This window comes from Dipodomys merriami, unplaced genomic scaffold (assembly GCF_024711535.1).
Source record: "Dipodomys merriami isolate MVZ:Mamm:240054 unplaced genomic scaffold, mDipMer1.0.p SCAF_438, whole genome shotgun sequence".
In the NCBI taxonomy this organism is placed as follows: Eukaryota; Metazoa; Chordata; class Mammalia; order Rodentia; family Heteromyidae; genus Dipodomys; species Dipodomys merriami.
The window spans coordinates 873,286-891,242 of NW_027206000.1; the positions used below are offsets into that span (position 1 = coordinate 873,286).

At 34.8% G+C, this 17,957-nt stretch overlaps 1 protein-coding gene across 1 annotated transcript in view; it reads right to left on the minus strand.

Moving 5' to 3' along the window:
* LOC138807861 (inactive N-acetylated-alpha-linked acidic dipeptidase-like protein 2) overlaps positions 1-17,957 on the minus strand; it is a 202,169-nt gene that overhangs the window by 164,576 nt on the left and 19,636 nt on the right. The window contains exon 2 of the mRNA XM_069993652.1: positions 4,500-4,595. Within this exon, the coding sequence (XP_069849753.1) occupies positions 4,500-4,595 (96 nt within the window). The remainder of the gene's footprint in view (positions 1-4,499; positions 4,596-17,957) is intronic.

The following is a 17,957-nucleotide window of genomic DNA, read 5'->3' on the forward strand; positions in this document are numbered from 1 at the left end:
TATGTACAAATGAAAACAAAATTAGACACATAATCACACTTGTGATTTATAACAAAGATCTCAAAGACAAATAATCACTTGGAAAGAAAAGTAAAATTTTGGTGATACTAAATATCAAATTTTAATCCAGTACTAATTATGTTTCATAACTTTATAAAAAGTATTCTTACATTTCATACCATTTCATCATAATTGGTAGATAAGAAGCTATACCTAGTCGAGGTCTTGTTCAGGTGTGTGTGTGTATGTGTGTGTGTGTGTATGTGTGTGTGTGTGTGTGTGTGTGTGTGTGAGAGAGAGAGAGAGAGAGAGAGAGAGAGAGAGAGAGAGAGAGAGAGAGAGAGAGAACGGAGAGAGAACGGAGAGAGATGAGAGAGAGAGAGGAGAGAGAGACAGAGACAGAGAGTCAGAGACAGAGACAGGGGGATCAGATTCTGAACTCATGTCCTCATACCTGTTAGGAAGGCATTCTATTAATTGAGTCACACTTCTTGTATCTTTTTCCATGTTATTTAGATGTAGAATTTTCTCTTTATACCTTTACTAGTTTGGGCTACAAATTCTCCATATCACTGCAGATCATAAGCACATACTATCATGCTCACTGGTTGAGATTGAGTCTCATGAACATATTTTGCCCAAGCTTATATGAAAACATAATTCTTCGATCAATTTTGCCCCTCAAGTAGCTGGGAGGAAGCTTTGAGTGACTGCTGGATTTTCAACTTCAAAGTCGTTTCATTTCTAAAATAATCTTACTACTATGCAAATAGGAGTATAATAATACATAATATGTGGTTGTAATATTGCTATTATCCTTAGTGGAGCAAAATATTCTGAAAGCTTCTTAAGTCTATAATTCATTTGTATACATGTGGTGTATTTTCAAAATTTAATTAGTTTTGTTTGCACAACTACTTTATATATGTGTATAAATACATGTGTTGCATAAAATAAAATACAAATTCAGAAAATTCACATTAAAATGTACTTTGAATATCTAAGCTCTAGAAAGTAGTTCTAATATTGTTACTAACAATATGTAATTGCATAAATATTTTATTTGTAGAGAAAATTTACCCATTATGTATTTGAAATGATAGATTGATTGCTAGTGAGAATGGTTATTATGCAAGAATTCATTTTGGCATAAAACTAAAATAAATCTTTTACTGGAAATTATGATATTTGGTTAACAAGCAAGAACCTAAATTCATGCACTCTACTTCATAATTCATAATCATCTACACTATTCAACACTATCTATTATTTGTTTTTAATTATTTATTTATGCTGGTGCTACAGCTTGAACCAGGGCTTGTATTCTCATTGTCTTTTCTCTCATGGTTTATGCTCTACCACTTGAGATACATCCTACAATCTGGACTCATCTATGTTTACTAGGTGGTTTTGTTTTGTTGCCGATAAAAATAATAGCATTAAGATCAAGTCAAAATGCTTTTTGTAGATATTATGAGTTCTACTAGTATGAATACAATTAAACTGCGAAGCAGAAGAACCTCGGCCTATTTCTGCAACATGAGTTCAAGGAAATTTGATGAGTTAATATTGCTGAGTGCACATTTCTCATAGAACTCTTGCTTTTGCATTTAAGTCTTCAATTTCTCACACACAGAATTTTCCCCAACATCTGTTTAATGAGTTAATAAAATATCTGTTAACATATTGAAACAGAGGTGTAACAGATGTTAACAGATGTGTCTTCTTTCTAATGATACCCTGTCTTCTGTTTGTTTTCCACCAAGTATTGACCTGTTTTGACCTGTTGTATGAGTCCAGGCTACGTTCTATGCTCCTTGACTAATTAGTGCTTTACAGCATGCTCTCAGGAAATTATTTCATACATGTGGTCAAGAACTTGGGTACTGAGAATCAGTGTGGGTTTGTGTCTCTACAATAACATTTTCCTATTTAGAGATTTCATGTTCTATACACCATAATCTTATTACATATCTAATGTCCTCATGATCTTAAATTGCCTCCCCTACAAAAGTCCCCCCCCTTTTTTTAAAAAAAGAAACCAGTAACATAGTTTTATTATCATCATTATTAGGCACAGTTGTCTGTACTATATTTTTAATTTAATTTTATTGTCAAGGTGATGTACAGAAGAGTTACAGTTATATATGTGAGGTAATGAGATTTTTTTTAGTGAAAGAAAAACAGGAAAAATGAAGAAAAGATTATGATTCTATTATCTTATAATTTTCTAGTTCATTGATTTAAAATAATATACAAAAGCTGGGCACCAGCAGCTCATATCTGTAGTCCTAGTTCCCAGGAGGCTGAGATCTGAGGATCATAGTTTGTAGCCAACTGAAGCAAGAAAGTTCATGAAACTTTTATTTGAAATAACCTTCAAAATAGCTGGAAGTGAAGCTATACATCAAGTGGTAGAGTATGAATCTTGCAAAGAAAAGCTATAAGGGACAAGTCCTAGGCCCTGAATTCAAGTCCCATTCAGGCCACCTCAATTAAATGAATACCAATTTTACATACCCAGAATACTTGATTGAATCTATATAGATTCAAGTGTATGTATATGTTCATCCAAATATGTAATATAGCTATTCATTCAGATATATTTATACATTTTGTTAGATATGTGTTTATATGTGTATATATAATCTCTAAGCATTAGGAATAAGGATAATATTTTAAATACTAAGGAAGTATTTAGTGCCCACTTCTATCTTATTAAATATAAAGAATAATGGACAAAGGATAGATATACTAAAAACTAAATCAATGATCTGGGATGGACTGCAAAGAAAAATTAAAGAATCATAGTTAAGACCAAGGTATTTTGAGATTAAAATAATTCTAAATTAAACATAATTCTAATGCAAATTATTTTAAGGATACAATAACAATATAAATTCACAAAGTTCTTAAATGTCAGAGATGAATAAAGTTTATATTTTTTATTTTTGGGTCCGGTTGTGGGGCCTGAACTCTGGGCCTGGGCGCTGTCCCTCAGCTCTTCAGCTCAAGGCTAGTGCTCTACCACTTGAGCCACAGCGCCACTTCCGGCTTTTTTCTTTTTGCTTATGTGGTGCCGAGGAATCGAACTCAGGGCCTCAAGCATGCAAGGTAAGCGCTCTACCACTGAGCCACCTTCCCAGCCCCATGAATAAAGTTTATAAAACATGTATCATGAACTCATTTTGTTGCTTCTCCGTGAGCTTCTTACCATACTTCCTTTTATATTAAACGAGAAAAAGAAGCTGTAAAACTTGATTGAGATGTGAGGATGACTAAATCTTTCAAATATTCATAGGTAAATATAGATTATTTTAAAGAAACTAAAATGCTGATAGTCTAAATTCTGTTCTCAAAAGACAGGTTTTGACAGGTTTTGTATCAATAACTGGTAAATATAAACATTCATATATATCATATAATGTCAAGAATGTTAAATTTATTTACTTCATGGTGTAAAACATATTTTTTCACATTATAAGCTTATGACTAAGGAAATACTATAACAATGTAAGTATTCCACCATAGAATAAAAACGTCCTATAATAGGTCCAACCTTGTTCATTATTACAAAACAGCTATTTTTTTTTTTTTTGCCAGTCCTGGGGCTTGAACTCTGGGCCTAAAGCTGCCCCTGGCCTACTTTTGCCCAAGGCAAACACTTTACCACTTGAGCCATAGCACCACTTCCAGTTTTTTGAGTAGTTTATTGGAGATAAGAGTCTCATAGAGTTTTCTGCCAGGGCTGGCTTTGAACAAATATCCTCAGATCTTAGCCCCCTGAGCAGCTAGATTATAGGAATGAGCCACTGGTCCTCAAGAAAACCTCTTCTTTTTTTTCTTTATTTTTTTTTTGGGGGGGGGTCTGATCATGGGGCCTGAACTCTTGCCCTGGGCGCTGTCCCTCAGCTCTTCAGCTCAAGGCTAGCACTCTACCACTTGAACCACAGCACCACTTCTGGCTTTTTTTTTCTTCTGCTTATGTGGTGCTGAGGAATCAAACCCAGGGCCTTATGCATGCAAGGCAAGTGCTCTACCACTGAGCCACCTTCCCAGCCCAAACCTCTTCTTTCTTTATCACAACTAAAAAATATTATAAATGAACAAATATCTCAATTATTTGGAAAGAGTAATGCAAAGATCCATTTGGCATGATGATTAAAGCAGAAAATTGTATCTACAAATATAATGCAAACATACTTTCAGGCTAAAAGGAAATCTTTATTATTTTACTGTGGATAGATGCTTAAGATCATACACCAAGGTGATGATATCTATGAGCTTGAATAGAGGTTTTTCTAAACATTTGTTTATCATCTTTACTTCTTAGGAAAACAATATGATGCCACAAAATCCTTTCTAATATATTTCACAAATTCATAATTCAAGATTCTTCTTGGGTGGTTATTTAACTTTCTTCATTTACCAAAACCAAACAAAGTAAAACTAAACCACAACTTTCCCAATACTATTCAAAATTACATCCTTCTACATACCTTGGCAATTGTTGTATGAAAGTTGAAAAAAGGATCTGTTTCTTCAATTTTTGTTGCAGGCTTAGGAAAAATGGCCTCAGAGAGAAAACTTGGACCCTGTGGCAAATCAAAAAGGAAACAATCAGACTCCTTATTGATTTTACTCTTCAAGTGTTATTGGATTTTCTTTAAAGATTCAAAGAACTCTAAATTGCTTTAAGGTTTTTGTTGATTGTTGAATTTCATTCTACTGATCTAATTACCTATCACAAAATATTTGTGAATTAAAATGGGGAATATTCTATAGCTTTTGACATAAGATATATTTACAAAATTATGTTTTCTTAAAAGTCATATTTTTTCCATCTCCCCTCTTGTTCCTTTCAGTAGAGACTTGTATATGAATATCTTGACTACAATATCAATCTCTTCTCCATTTTATATATTCTATATCATAATCTGGTAGAATATTTTTTGGATAAATATGATTATCTAGAAAAACCTCAATAAAGTGTGCATGACATTTTTAATATCATAATACTAATTTCAAATCTGTAAGATATATATGGGGGTAGAAATCCTACATGTTCTCATGGGTTGCCAATTGAGACATAATACATAGTATCAGAATCTTAGCATTAGACAGTTGAAATAAATCAGAGATAATCTAATCCATTTCTGACAGATTTAGTCAAGTTTCATGATGTAAAAAGCATGAATACTAACAAGATTATAATATAAATCAATAATTTTGGAGTTTTCAACATTATCAGCATAAAGGATATTGTTTATATTATAAATATAGGATTCACTTGAAAACCTCTAGGTTGTATGTACAGAAAACCATTATCTAGGGACGGGATACATGTGGGTAGAAAGATGATAGATTTATAAATACATGGGTGGATAATATCTCTGAAGACTATTGTGAGAAAGGAAATGTTGAAGTACTCTGCATCAAAAAGGACTTCAAATGAAGAATTAAACTGTATTTTATTGGATATTAGAGACACTCAGTAGCAGAGCAGATAATTTTGGAGTATATCAGTCAGTGTTGAAGAGAAAAATTCTGGAATTTTAGATTTGGAAGTAATTGATGAGGATTGAAACCAACATAACTTTATTACCATATATTAAACAATTCTGGACAATTTAGACTCCCTACTCTCTACTAATACTGAGATAAATCCAAAGTAACGTCTGTGACTAGTGCAGCACAGTCTCAGTTTAAATAATAGGACCATGAGTCAGCAAATGACAATAGTACCTACTGCTACTAGATGTTCATCAAAATATAGTTCTTGTTCTTCTTCCCATTTCTCCTCACAATTGATAACACATTTGTGAGAAAGTCTGCCCAGTGTTAATGACAACTTTGCGGACTTGCCATGTGGTCCAGACTTAACATCTCGAAGTATTCCAAATTAACTAACTGAAATTGTTCATATAAGAAAGCAAAATATTTTGATTGGAGGGATTATGAATGAGGAAGATCCACTCTGCAGCTCTTAGCTCCCTAAATGGTAGTCAATGCACCTACCTAGAATTAACGGGATAATGGTGGTGCATCCACAACCCAGGGCTGGACCCCAGTGCTTCCATTCCACATGTATCACCTAATTTAATCACATGGACATCCACAGGGTACCTTCTCTTTAAAAATGAGAACCAGTGAGCTGTTGTTTTGTACGTTTGTTTGTGCCAGTACTTGTGATTGAATTCAGGACCTGGGCACTATCCCTTAGTTTTTTCTCTGAAAGTTGGCACATTATTACTTGAGCTGCAGCTCTACTTCTGAACTTCTGCTGGTGGTTGGAGATAATGTTCACAAAATTTCCAGCCCAGTCTAGATTTTTGTTTTCTGTTCGGTTTTCTGTTCTCAGCCTCCGGAGTAGCTAGAACTAAAGACACGACTCACCAGCACCAGTCTAAAACCAGTAAGTTTTAAGTGCTGTTTCAAGACCACACCATTATTGGCTGTGAAAGCCAGGTTTATGTAACCGCATAACTCACAGTTTTCTTCTTATTCCATGCTTGCTACACATGGCTAACGTTTCTTGAGCCCCAGCAAGAATCAGCATGTATAAGTTAGTAAGGATGACTTCTTTAGCTTTTGTCCCAGTTTCCTCCAAGCCTTCGTCTACTTTCCTTAGCAGCACAAGCACTAAGTACAGTTTAAAGGATAAAATCAAAGACCCCCTGCTTAGACTCACTAAAACTGAAACTAGGAAGTCTCATGTGGGCTTCAATCATTGCAAAATTCTCCTCTCTGCAATCAGAAAATCCACAGATCAGTAATTAAACTCAATCTATGAAATTCAAACACTTGCAACCTTTGAATGACACTGACATTCATACTTTGCTGGACTCAAGAAAAGGTAATTCTGGCTATGATCTTTGAAACATAATATTCATATCACAATTCAGTAGGGAAAAACCCTTAGATAAGGAGGACTTTAAAGAAAGTAGAATCACACATGCGCCCAATGTAGAACACAATTAGAACACTATTTTCTGAATGTACTCGTTTTATATCTTAATTATATTTTTTTCAGATTTTAGGAAATTCCGTAGGATTAACTTTATTGAAAATATTCAAAGTACCTATTTAAAGTCTCCTATTTATTTAGTTGCCAAATCTTAGGCATGGGAAATGCATTTAGATTTTTAATTCAACTCAAATACACAAAGTAAAGCATGGATTACTTAAGTAACTAAATGCTTTTACAAATATGCACAGTTTCTAGAAATTCAATAGTAGAAATCAGCTATGCATCTAGACACTGTTCGCTCACATCTGCCATTCTGGCTACTCAGAAAGTTGAGAGCTGAGAATCAAGGTTCAATGCAGACCAGGCAGAAAAATCTGAGACTGATATCCACGACTAACCTGCAAAATATTGGATGTGGAGCTGTGGCTTAAGTTGGGCCTGAGTTGAAAAGGCTAAAGCCAGATTTCAGATCCCATGTTCAAGCCCCAGTACTGACACAGAAAGAAATAAGCTAAGCTTGTGTGTATTTGCACACATTTTCAGGTTCCTGTACTGTGAGCAGTTTAACCTTGTCTACCTGGCTCTAATTCCTCACTTGAGAATGAGAAGAATGGTTTGAGATCTTAGTATGGTTATAACCTTACCTTTGATCCATCTACCTCATGATTATATTCCTAATCATATAAACTTTGAGAGATTTTTATCAGTACTATTTAATTTTACTTCTTTTAAATTTTATTTATTTTGTGTATGTGTTTGTGTGTGTGTTGGTCATGGTGCCTGAACTCTGGGCCTGGGCGCTGTCCTTCAGCTCTTTAGCTCAAGTCTAGTGCTCCATTACTTGAGCCGCAGCGCCACTTCCAGCTTTTTCTGCAAATGTGGTATTGGGGACTCGAACCCAGGGCCTCATGCATGCAAGGCAAGCTCTCTACTACTGAGCCACCTTCCCAGTCCATTTTATTTTACTTTTTTTGTGCAGGTCCTGGAGTTCGAACTCAGGACCAGGGCACTGTCCCTGAACTTTTTGTGTCCAAGGCTAGCACTTTAATACATGAGCCACAGCCCCACTTGCTGCTTGTTTTGGGGTAGATGGGTGAGGGGTAATTAATTGAAGGTAAGTCTCATAGATTTTACTACCCCAGCTTTCTTGAAACCACTATCCTCATATCTCCTGCCCCTGAATATCTAGGATTACAAGTGTGAGCCACCAGCAGGTCAGGAGCAGGCCAGGAGCAAACAACAGCACAGGCTCAGGAGAGTACAGGGACTACATTTCTTAGAGATGACACCTGTAATCCCAACTAATCAGGAAGCAGGTAAAGTTATGGAGACTGTTTCACAAACAGGCCCAGGATACTGCTACAAACCTGTGTGCCTAGATTCTCAGGAAGTGAAGTAAGAGGATTGTGTTTGAGACCAGCCTAGACAAAAATGAGCTGAAAGCAAAATGTCTGACTTGGTGGCTCAAGTGGCAGCATGCACTATGTGCCAGCACAAAAAAGCAATAACAATAATGATAAGATCACCAATTAACATATATAAATGCAATAAGTAAGCATAGAATATATACACTAATGTTAAATGCAAATATTTCTATATTGATTTGAATATTTAGATATTTATTTCATATACCTTATTAAAATATACTCTTTGGCACCTATAAATGTGCAATGTATTATACTATTCTATAATATTACAAATATTCATAAATAATTGATGCATATTACTAATAATGATTGAATATATAACAGTATTTATAGACTATGTGGTATATGACAAATTAAATTGTCTGTGCCTAAATTTTCTCACTTATTTGTAGAATGAGTATAGGTTTTCTTTACATAAAGTCATCACAAGATTTATTAGCTAATGCATACAACATTCTTTTTTAATTATCTCTAAGTAGTTGTACAAATGGGTTTCAGTTCAACATGTCAGTTTGTCAGGACTATGCACATTGATCAACATCACTCTTTTCATCATTCTCTCCTCCCAGTCTATCTCAACCCAACCCATGCCCTTCAAATCTTTAATTCAATTTTTAGAAATATCTATCCATACAACTCTGTCAAAGAGTTATTTTTTTTTCTCTTTTCTTTTTTTTTTTTTGTTGGACGTGGGGCCTGAACTCTGGGCCTGAGCGCTGTCCCTCAGCTCTTCAGCTGTAGACTAGTGCTCTACCAATTGAGCCTCAGCCCCACTTCCAGCTTTTTCTGCTTATGTGGTGCTGAGGAATCGAACCAAGGGCCTCATGCATGCAAGGCAAGCACTCTACCACTGAGCCACCTTCCCAGCCCCCAAGGAGTTATTATTTTTCTAAGTTCATAGATGAAAGAAACAAACTGATGAGGGAGAAGAAATTTGCCTAAAGAAACACATTTACCCATTGGTAATCTGAGCACAGAGCTCATTAACTGATCTTGAGCCCATTGATTATCAAATACCAGTTGATGAAGTAGTACCATACTTGGGCCTAAAACAGCCTAAGAATACAAGGACAATGCAGATTCCTTTATAAAACTAAATATAACCTAAGCAAAGGGTTATCCAATACCCTGACATTAGAGTATTGTTTTTATCTTATAAATTGTGTTGAGAATGGATTGTGTTTTTTTTTAAATTCTCTTTGTCTGAATAACCTTATATTTAAGGTTAAAAATTGGTACTTTATGTTGGTCTCTGAATTTTATTTTATAATTCATTTCAATTGTCCTAGGAGATTAAAATCTGAAAAGTACTTATTAAATCCTTTCAGGCTTCTCATCATGCAAGTTTCAGAGATAAAAAATTGATTTTTAGTGAATTTATTAAAAATTCTACACACTCTGTGTCAGAAGTGAATTTGTCTAAACATTCAAACTCACAATCTAGGATCCAGCTCCACCATTCGATGGCTTCAGAAATACAACCTTACAAGGTTAGTGGGCAATTTCATGACTTAAAAACAATAAAAAATAAACAGAACACTTACCAAATACTAGAGAAATAATAGCTACAAATGTCAAGATAATACGGACTCTATGATTGGTTGGTGGATTAACAGATTTTTCAATATATATGCTAAATACTACTTAGCAGAAGGTCATCCTCTCCCAACACTTAAGGATAATCTGGTTGCAAAAGAGACCTTGTAATTTAATGCAGACTTCCTAAACCTTTTAAGCAAAAGTACCAGTTAATAATAAAAATTAAATATTCTGATTGTTTCAAAGATTCTTGCATACCTGCTTTGTGTGAGAAGATTACAGGGAGAGTATATGTGGGTGTAGAAATTTCTGAAAGAACCACTGATGTACAAAAGATATGCATCTTAACAGATATTCCACACAGTAGACAGAATATCCATACATAGACAGATCTTAATTGCAGGATACGATACTAGCCTCACTCTGAGAAATAGATGGTAAATGTAATTTCATATTATGAATAATGGCTAATAGTACCACCATACCAGCTTGACTAAGTTTTATTAAATTGCTATGAAAATAATATTACCACTATTATATAGGTAAATAAACTGAGGCAAAATGATTTTAAATCTCTTGACAAAGCAGTGAAGCTGAAGCTATATAGCAACAGGAAGTATCTGTGCTTTTTCAAAATTTCAAAATACATCCTTTGCACATATAGCATGTAAGTTATCATACAGTATAAGATTTACTCATACATTGTGTATGTATATATATGTGTGTGTGTGTGTGTGTGTGTGTGTGTGTGTGTGTGTGTGTGTGTGTGTGTGTGTGTGTTGTGTGCTGAGGCATGAACTCATTCAGCAATTTTACTCAAAGCTAGCACTCTACAATTTGAGTCACACTTACACCTCCATTTCCAATTCTTTGCTGGTTAACTTGTAGTTTCATGGACTTTCCTGCCTAGTTTAGTTTTGAACCATGGCACTCAGATCTCAAACTCCTAAGTAGGTAGGAGTACAGTTATGAGCCACTCAGCTTCCAACACTTATTCATGCTTGATAATCCTTTCAGGGACGCAAAATGTACAACCTATGTTTGTGTCATATAAATTTCATACATGATTATAATATATATATATATATTACTTTGGGGTAAAGAAATTCTTTTCTTGCCTTGATCTTATGTCTTTGTCAATAATTTTCTATCTAAGCAGAAAATACTATGCCACACTTCAGTTTTTCAGCCAGAATATATGAAATTTTAACTCCTCCAAAGATGGTGGATTTTGCACACAAATCCTGAAATAGAAGATGCAAATCTAAATCCCTACTGTCTAGGAAACAAAGTAGGGAGGCCTGTAACCTCCAGTGAATGAGAGATTAGCTGAGTGCCATTTTCTCTTCAAGTTCCTCCATTCTTTGGTGACATGAGAGGATGTTGCCCTAAGGTTACCTGAGTCCTCTCAAACTTCCTTCCTTTCTTTGGTGACATAAAAGGATGTTCTAAAACTAGTTGTTATCACTTAGATTAAGGGTCCAAGAAGAGCCAGTATGGATGGAGAAAGGACAGGTCAGAGCTCAGAGCTACAGTTATCTTACCAACTCTGCTGACATATTTTGTTCTTTTGTAAAGGTCTCAATTCCATGAATGTATCTTGGCTATATGTGGTTTGGGTGCCACACTCAATATTTCTATGTCATTATATTTCACAAAGACATTGAAGGCAGAAAAAGGACTACTAGTTTCTCAGATCTTGTCATAAAGAAGAAGTTGGCTGAGCAAAGAGGACTTCATGTTTCAATGTGGTTTCTGGTAAGGTCTGAAGTCAATTTAACAGATTATCTCTGAGGCCAAAGCTTGTTCACCTACTGGGAAACATCCTATTGGGCAGTTGGTGTTTTTCTCAGGATTGTACTTAATCAGCTGTGAAAAAAACTGAAGGATTTGAAGGTCTTAAAATTAAGGTCCAAAGAATCTAAACATTGTGTTAAGAAGAAACAAATGCATTATTCAAATCCTGCAAGACGTATTTATCACTTCAAAGTCCTTTCTTTAGAAGTAGGAAGATATTAAATTCATAGAATTTACTTCCTATTTCATAATCTGGCTAAAACCATCCAGGAAAATTAAACCTGAAATAGCAATCAGTATTACAATTTTACCACTTGTTATATTATTTATGTTATTATCTTAAACCTTTTTTTATCCAATACTAAGTCCAAAGTAGATATTAACTGTGGAGAAATCAGAAAGATATCTTTGTGGAAATGTCTAGTTTTTAAAACCTTCTCAACCCTTCAGCCCTTTTCTTGTCCTCATTTAACCATATATGAATGGCTTCATATTAATATTCTAAGATATCCCTGGGAAATTATGTATTTCTCCTTACCAGACTGAATGAAAAAAATATTTTTTTCTCTTTGTAACCTAGGGACTATAGACAGATTAAATTTTAAAGAATCCTTCAATGTCTTTAATTTGGGACAATGTTTTCCTTCAGCTAAATGCATTTGTTAATCATTCCTTCCATTTATTAATTTAGAAATCAAGAAAGACAGCAAATTAATTCTGTAATTCAGTAAAACAAAATCCTATTTAATTGGATAGATATTTTATAAAGGAACTTATAATTCATTCCCAGTGGGTAGAAAACTATACAGGATGCATTTGTCCCTAAAGACTTTATCTAGGTCCACCTCAAAGAATAACTCAACCTCCATCACAGGCAGGCTGTATCCTTTGTACATTAAATATGAAAAAGAAAATCAACTTTGAGACAATTTGTGTTGTAAGCCAGTACTGGGGCTTGAACTCAAGGCCTGGATGAATTAGCTTAGCATTGTGCTGAAGGCTAGTGTTTAACCAATTGAGCCATGTCTCCATTTCTGGCTTTCTGATGGTTAGTTGAAGAGAAGAGTTCCATGAATTGCCTTGCTTGTGCTGGTTTCAAGCCATGATCCTCAGATCTCAGCCTCCTGATTAGCTAGAATTATAGTATGGGCCACCAGTATCCAGCAGTTTTAGATGGTTTGTAATGGTATCATTTCTTAATTTTTACTGGAAAATGATCAGTTATTCTGGTTTGGGCCCAATCCACATTTAATGACAGTAAAATTAAAAAGATGTCAATGTTCTACTTTTCAAGCAGTGGGTCATGTCTGATGAAACTTTGACAGAACATTGAACTTGTAGGCTTAAAACGTTACCAAGATTTGTTTTCTAATCTGACCAAATACCTTACCTTTGAGTCACTTGCTGTGATTGCTTTATCAACCAATCAATCAAAGAGAGATTTCAGCTTTTTGTTTCTTTTTTAAAATAAAAACAAGCTCTTAAAAAATATCACTGCCTAGCACTATTATCTGAAACTTGAAATCCTAACTACTCAACAGTTCAAAGCCAACCCAGGCGTGAAGATCCATGAGAATATTATCTCCAATTAAAAACACGAAAAATACCTAGAGAGGATGTGTGGCTAAAGTAGTAGAGGCATGACCTTCAGCAAAACATCAGTAATAGTACCTAGGCCATGAGTTCAAGCCCCAGATACACACACACACACACACACACACACACACACACACACACACACACACACTACCACAAACATTTCAGAGATGACATATTATTTTTCAGATCATAAGTTGATAACTTTGCAAATTCATAATAATAAGGTAACTTTAGGAATGTTGCAGGTTCAAAGTTAATGCCATTTGAGCTTACTCAATACTTATGCTTGGAGAAGTCTTCTTCAATTTCCGTAACACACTATGCAAGCATTAAGTTATCCCATCCAGCTCTGAAAGAATAAGGAAGTCAAGAGGGATAATTCTTGCCAACCTCTTGTGTAAGTTAAACTGTAGCTTTGGGTCTGAGCAAGAATATGGCTCCATTACTCCCATTGTGACAGAGCAGACAGCTTAGTTTTCTGGCACTCAGTTTTTGTGTTGCAAGTTTGAGCAGGGCTTCCAAAGTACTATTGCACAATACGTTATTTATACATTAATGGAATATCCTCTTGTAACAGTATTTCCAATAATAAAATACAACATAATTAAATAAGAATACAATAAGCAAATCACCTAGAATATAGCTGTCATATAGTAGTTGTTGACTAAATACTCACATATTAATCCAATACTCATAATTGCTACATTGATATTTTGAAATTTTTATTTGATTAGTGTTTTTTATGATATTAAAAACACAATACAGAAGAGATAGCGGTTGCTTTGTATTGCTCAAAATTGCCTAGGATATCCTGGAGAATTTTTACAGTGTTATTTGAGGTCAAAAATTCAAAATAGTAACTAATAATTCATCAACAAACCAATCAACTGAAGGCAATGGCTTAACATCTGACTGATAAAAGTAACATAGCCATCTGTGAGGTGTTGGAAAATGTCTTAAATATTCTCATCTTTTCTCCTCGCATTTGTCACAGTTCCAAAGGTTTAGTTAATATATGTGAGAATCTGCACTTTTCCAAAGAAAAGTACAACCCAATGATGGAGCAAATGAACTGGACAAACAAGAGAGACACAATGACATAAGTAGACAAAGAGATTCATAAATTTGTGTGAGAGACAGTACAATTTAGTCAATCACATACATACATATGTGTGTGTTTTATGTCTGTGTGTACGTGTGTGTGCATGTAGAGAATGGATTTCTTACTAATAGCAAAATGTGTCACTCTTTTAACACTAAAAGCACATATTACATCCCAAGGTGCAAGCCTTTTCTCCAGGCAGGAAGAGGGGAACCTGGCTTCACATGAAATGAGTGATACACATAAATGTGAAAACACAAGGTGTTAATCCTGAAGGATAGATTGCAGGCCTGGGAAGCAGCTTTTGAGAGAAATACATTCTGAGATTAATCTTGAAAACCAAGATGTAGTGAGAAGAGTCCACATTTCAAGCAAAATGAAAAGCAAGAACAAGAGCAGGCTGATAACATCTTGTTCTGAAGCTGGACACTGAGGTGTATGCTAATTACTTAAAGGATTTTACCTGGTAAGTATCAAGTACATGAAGTATTAGAAGGCCAACGGGGAAATTAAAGCAAAGGCATGTTTAGAGCCTACATTATTACTAATCAACAAATTATCATTAGGAATTTAAACAGAGAATGAGGAAGTTTGATTTGCTTTTCTTAATAACATTTTAGAAACTATACTATTATCATAGTTCACTTGAAAAATAATTGTCAAATTGTTTAAGTAATAGCCAAGTTATGGAATCTTTCTAGATTCCCAACAATAGATGGTTGAATAAAAATAAAATTATGGAATACTATTCAGCCATAAACAAGAAGAATATTTTGTTACTTGTAGAGAGAGGAATAAGGTAAAAAACACCACTTTAAGTAAAATTAGCCAAATTCAGATAAATGTCACATTTTCTCATATATAAACAATAGATTTCTAAAAAAAAAAAAAAAAACAACAAGCAAAGACATGGTCTTTTAGAAAGGACTATGTTCTACCAGGTGAAGAATGAGTCGGAGGGTCACAGAAATAGAGTAAGGCGTGAGTATGATTGACATACATTGTATCCATGTATGAAAATGTCATAATGAAGCCCATTATTTTGTAAAATAAAAATTCTGCATTTGAACTCTAATAACAGAAAACCATAACCACATACATTTATCAGTTTTATAAATCTGTACCTGTATTTTACAGCATGGAAACAGTATTATTTTGTAATTCATAGGAGAACCTGCTAGAAAAGATACTTGGTAAAGTTGTGCTTGATTTAAAAATTGTCAAATTTTCATTACAGCTCAATGACATAAACTATCTCCAACAGAATATGAGGATAGAAGCTACTACAACAAAATTCATCACATACCAATTTTTATAAAACGAAGTTCTTTTCTTATGTTAGCCAACTGCAGGAACAAAACTGCTTATGCCATTGTATCCGGCAATATCCAAAACATGCAATCCAGTTGAGCAAATGATAATTTAGGTCTTATTCACATAATTATCCCTCTTCTCTAATAATAGGCTACCGGCCTGTGTATTGTTCACAAAACAATTCTCACTTCTTAATTTACTAAGAAAGCTACTTACATAAGATATCCTTCTGTGTTTGTTTATTCTTAAATTAAGATAATGTACTCATTCTTAATATAGTAAAATTATACTGTATAATCTCAACAAATATAAACTTTTAAGTAATGTTAGAAATAACAAATATAGTAGTATTGTTTTACCAGTACCAGGGTTTGAATTTAGAACCTTGCACTGGCTCAGCTTTCTTGAATTGTACTCTAACACTTGAGCCATTCCTCCAGCTGGGCCTGTTGCTTTTTATTTTGAAAATAGGGTTTCAGGGCCTTTTTTCTCCAGGTTGGCTTTGAACTGAGATTCTTAGGATCTTAGCCTCTTAAACTTGCCTGATTATGGGCAAAGGCATGAGGCACTGACTCCTAGCAAAAAAAAAATCATTTTCTACCCTGTCCTTTAGAATTAGTATTTCAGGACTGAAAATAACATTTAGGAATGACTTTGTACATCTCAAGAAACTTGTGAGAGTGGGAAAAAGCTACAAATTTACCCACTGTGGAGAACAGGTCTGTGAGGCAGCTAAGGAGAGACTGAAAACTTTACTAAGGAGAGACTGACTTCGAAGCCTTTATGAGGAGAACAGCATTTATTTTTATTTATTTATTTATTTTGGATCCCGTCGTGGGGCCTAAACTCTGGGCCTGGGTGCTGTCTCTCAGCTCTTCAGCTCAAGGCTAGCGCTCTACCACTTGAGCCACAGTGCCACTTCCTGCTTTTTTCTTTTTGCTTATGTGGTGCTGAGGAATCAAACCCAGGGCCTCATGCATACAAGGCAAGCACTCTACCACTGAGCCACCTTCCCAGGCTGAACAGCATTTATTTTTATTAACATATTGTTAGTTCATGTTTTTTTTTTTTACAAATCATGTTTTTTTACAAATCTCCAAATTGTTTACCAGAGCATCATCTACCTGGGTGCCAACAATTCATGCCTGTAATATTAGTTACTCAAGAAGCTGAGATCTTAGGATCAATGCTTGAATTCAGGCAGAAAAGTCCATGAGACTCTTATCTCCAACTAACTAAATAAAGCTAGTAGTAGAGTCTTGTTTATGTGATGAACCACCAACCTTGACAGAAAAATCAGAAGCCTAGAGTTCAAGCCTGAGCACTGGCATAAATAATTAAATAATCCACTCACAATGCAAAAAAAAAAAATTAAAAGATTCAGCAATTTACCTTTCAACTTTGATAGGTAAAACTGATCAGTTTTAGACTTATCATCTCAGATATAATAAAGACCAAGTGATAGAGTGCTAGCTTTGGCCAAAAAAAGCTCCGAGAGACTTGATCTAGAGTTCAAGCCCCAGGACTGGCAAAAAAAAATAATAACAGTGATAATAATAAATAAGTCATAAGTAAAGGATTACCATTCAGGCCAGCATGGAGAAAAAGTCGGGACATATCTCAAAAGTAACCAAGGCCAAAAGAAATAGGGACTAGATCTTCAATGATAGGTCACCTGCCAAGCAAGCTCTAAGCCCTTGGTTTTATACTTTAATAAGATAAAAAAAAAACTATGTATAATAGAAATATGAATGTTCCCCAAATAGAAAAACTATACTTTCACAAGCACAGTGTAAGTTGTATGCAAAGGATAAAAATTAAATAGATGCATCCATGTAAATGCAGCCCATATCTTTAATAGATTAATGCCATACACAGAATCAATAAATTATATGTGTATATATTAACTTGAAAATTATTTCCATATCCTTTTCCATTGGACTCCTTTTAATAAATAACCTTAAAGATTCCCAGTACTGATTCCCAAACCTTGCTGGTTCCCAATATGTGTGGGAACTTTTGTATGCTTGTTTGTTTCTGGCCAGCTCAGTTGTGTCATGTTACTGAGATGCAAGTCAGGTTTCAGTAGCTGTGGGGGTTAATAGGCCTGCCACAGCAAACATGCCTTCCATGGCATGCGCTCTCACTCTATCTAGCCATCTTGTCACTGTCCACTGCTATCCTGAAGACAAACTGGCTCCACAGAGAA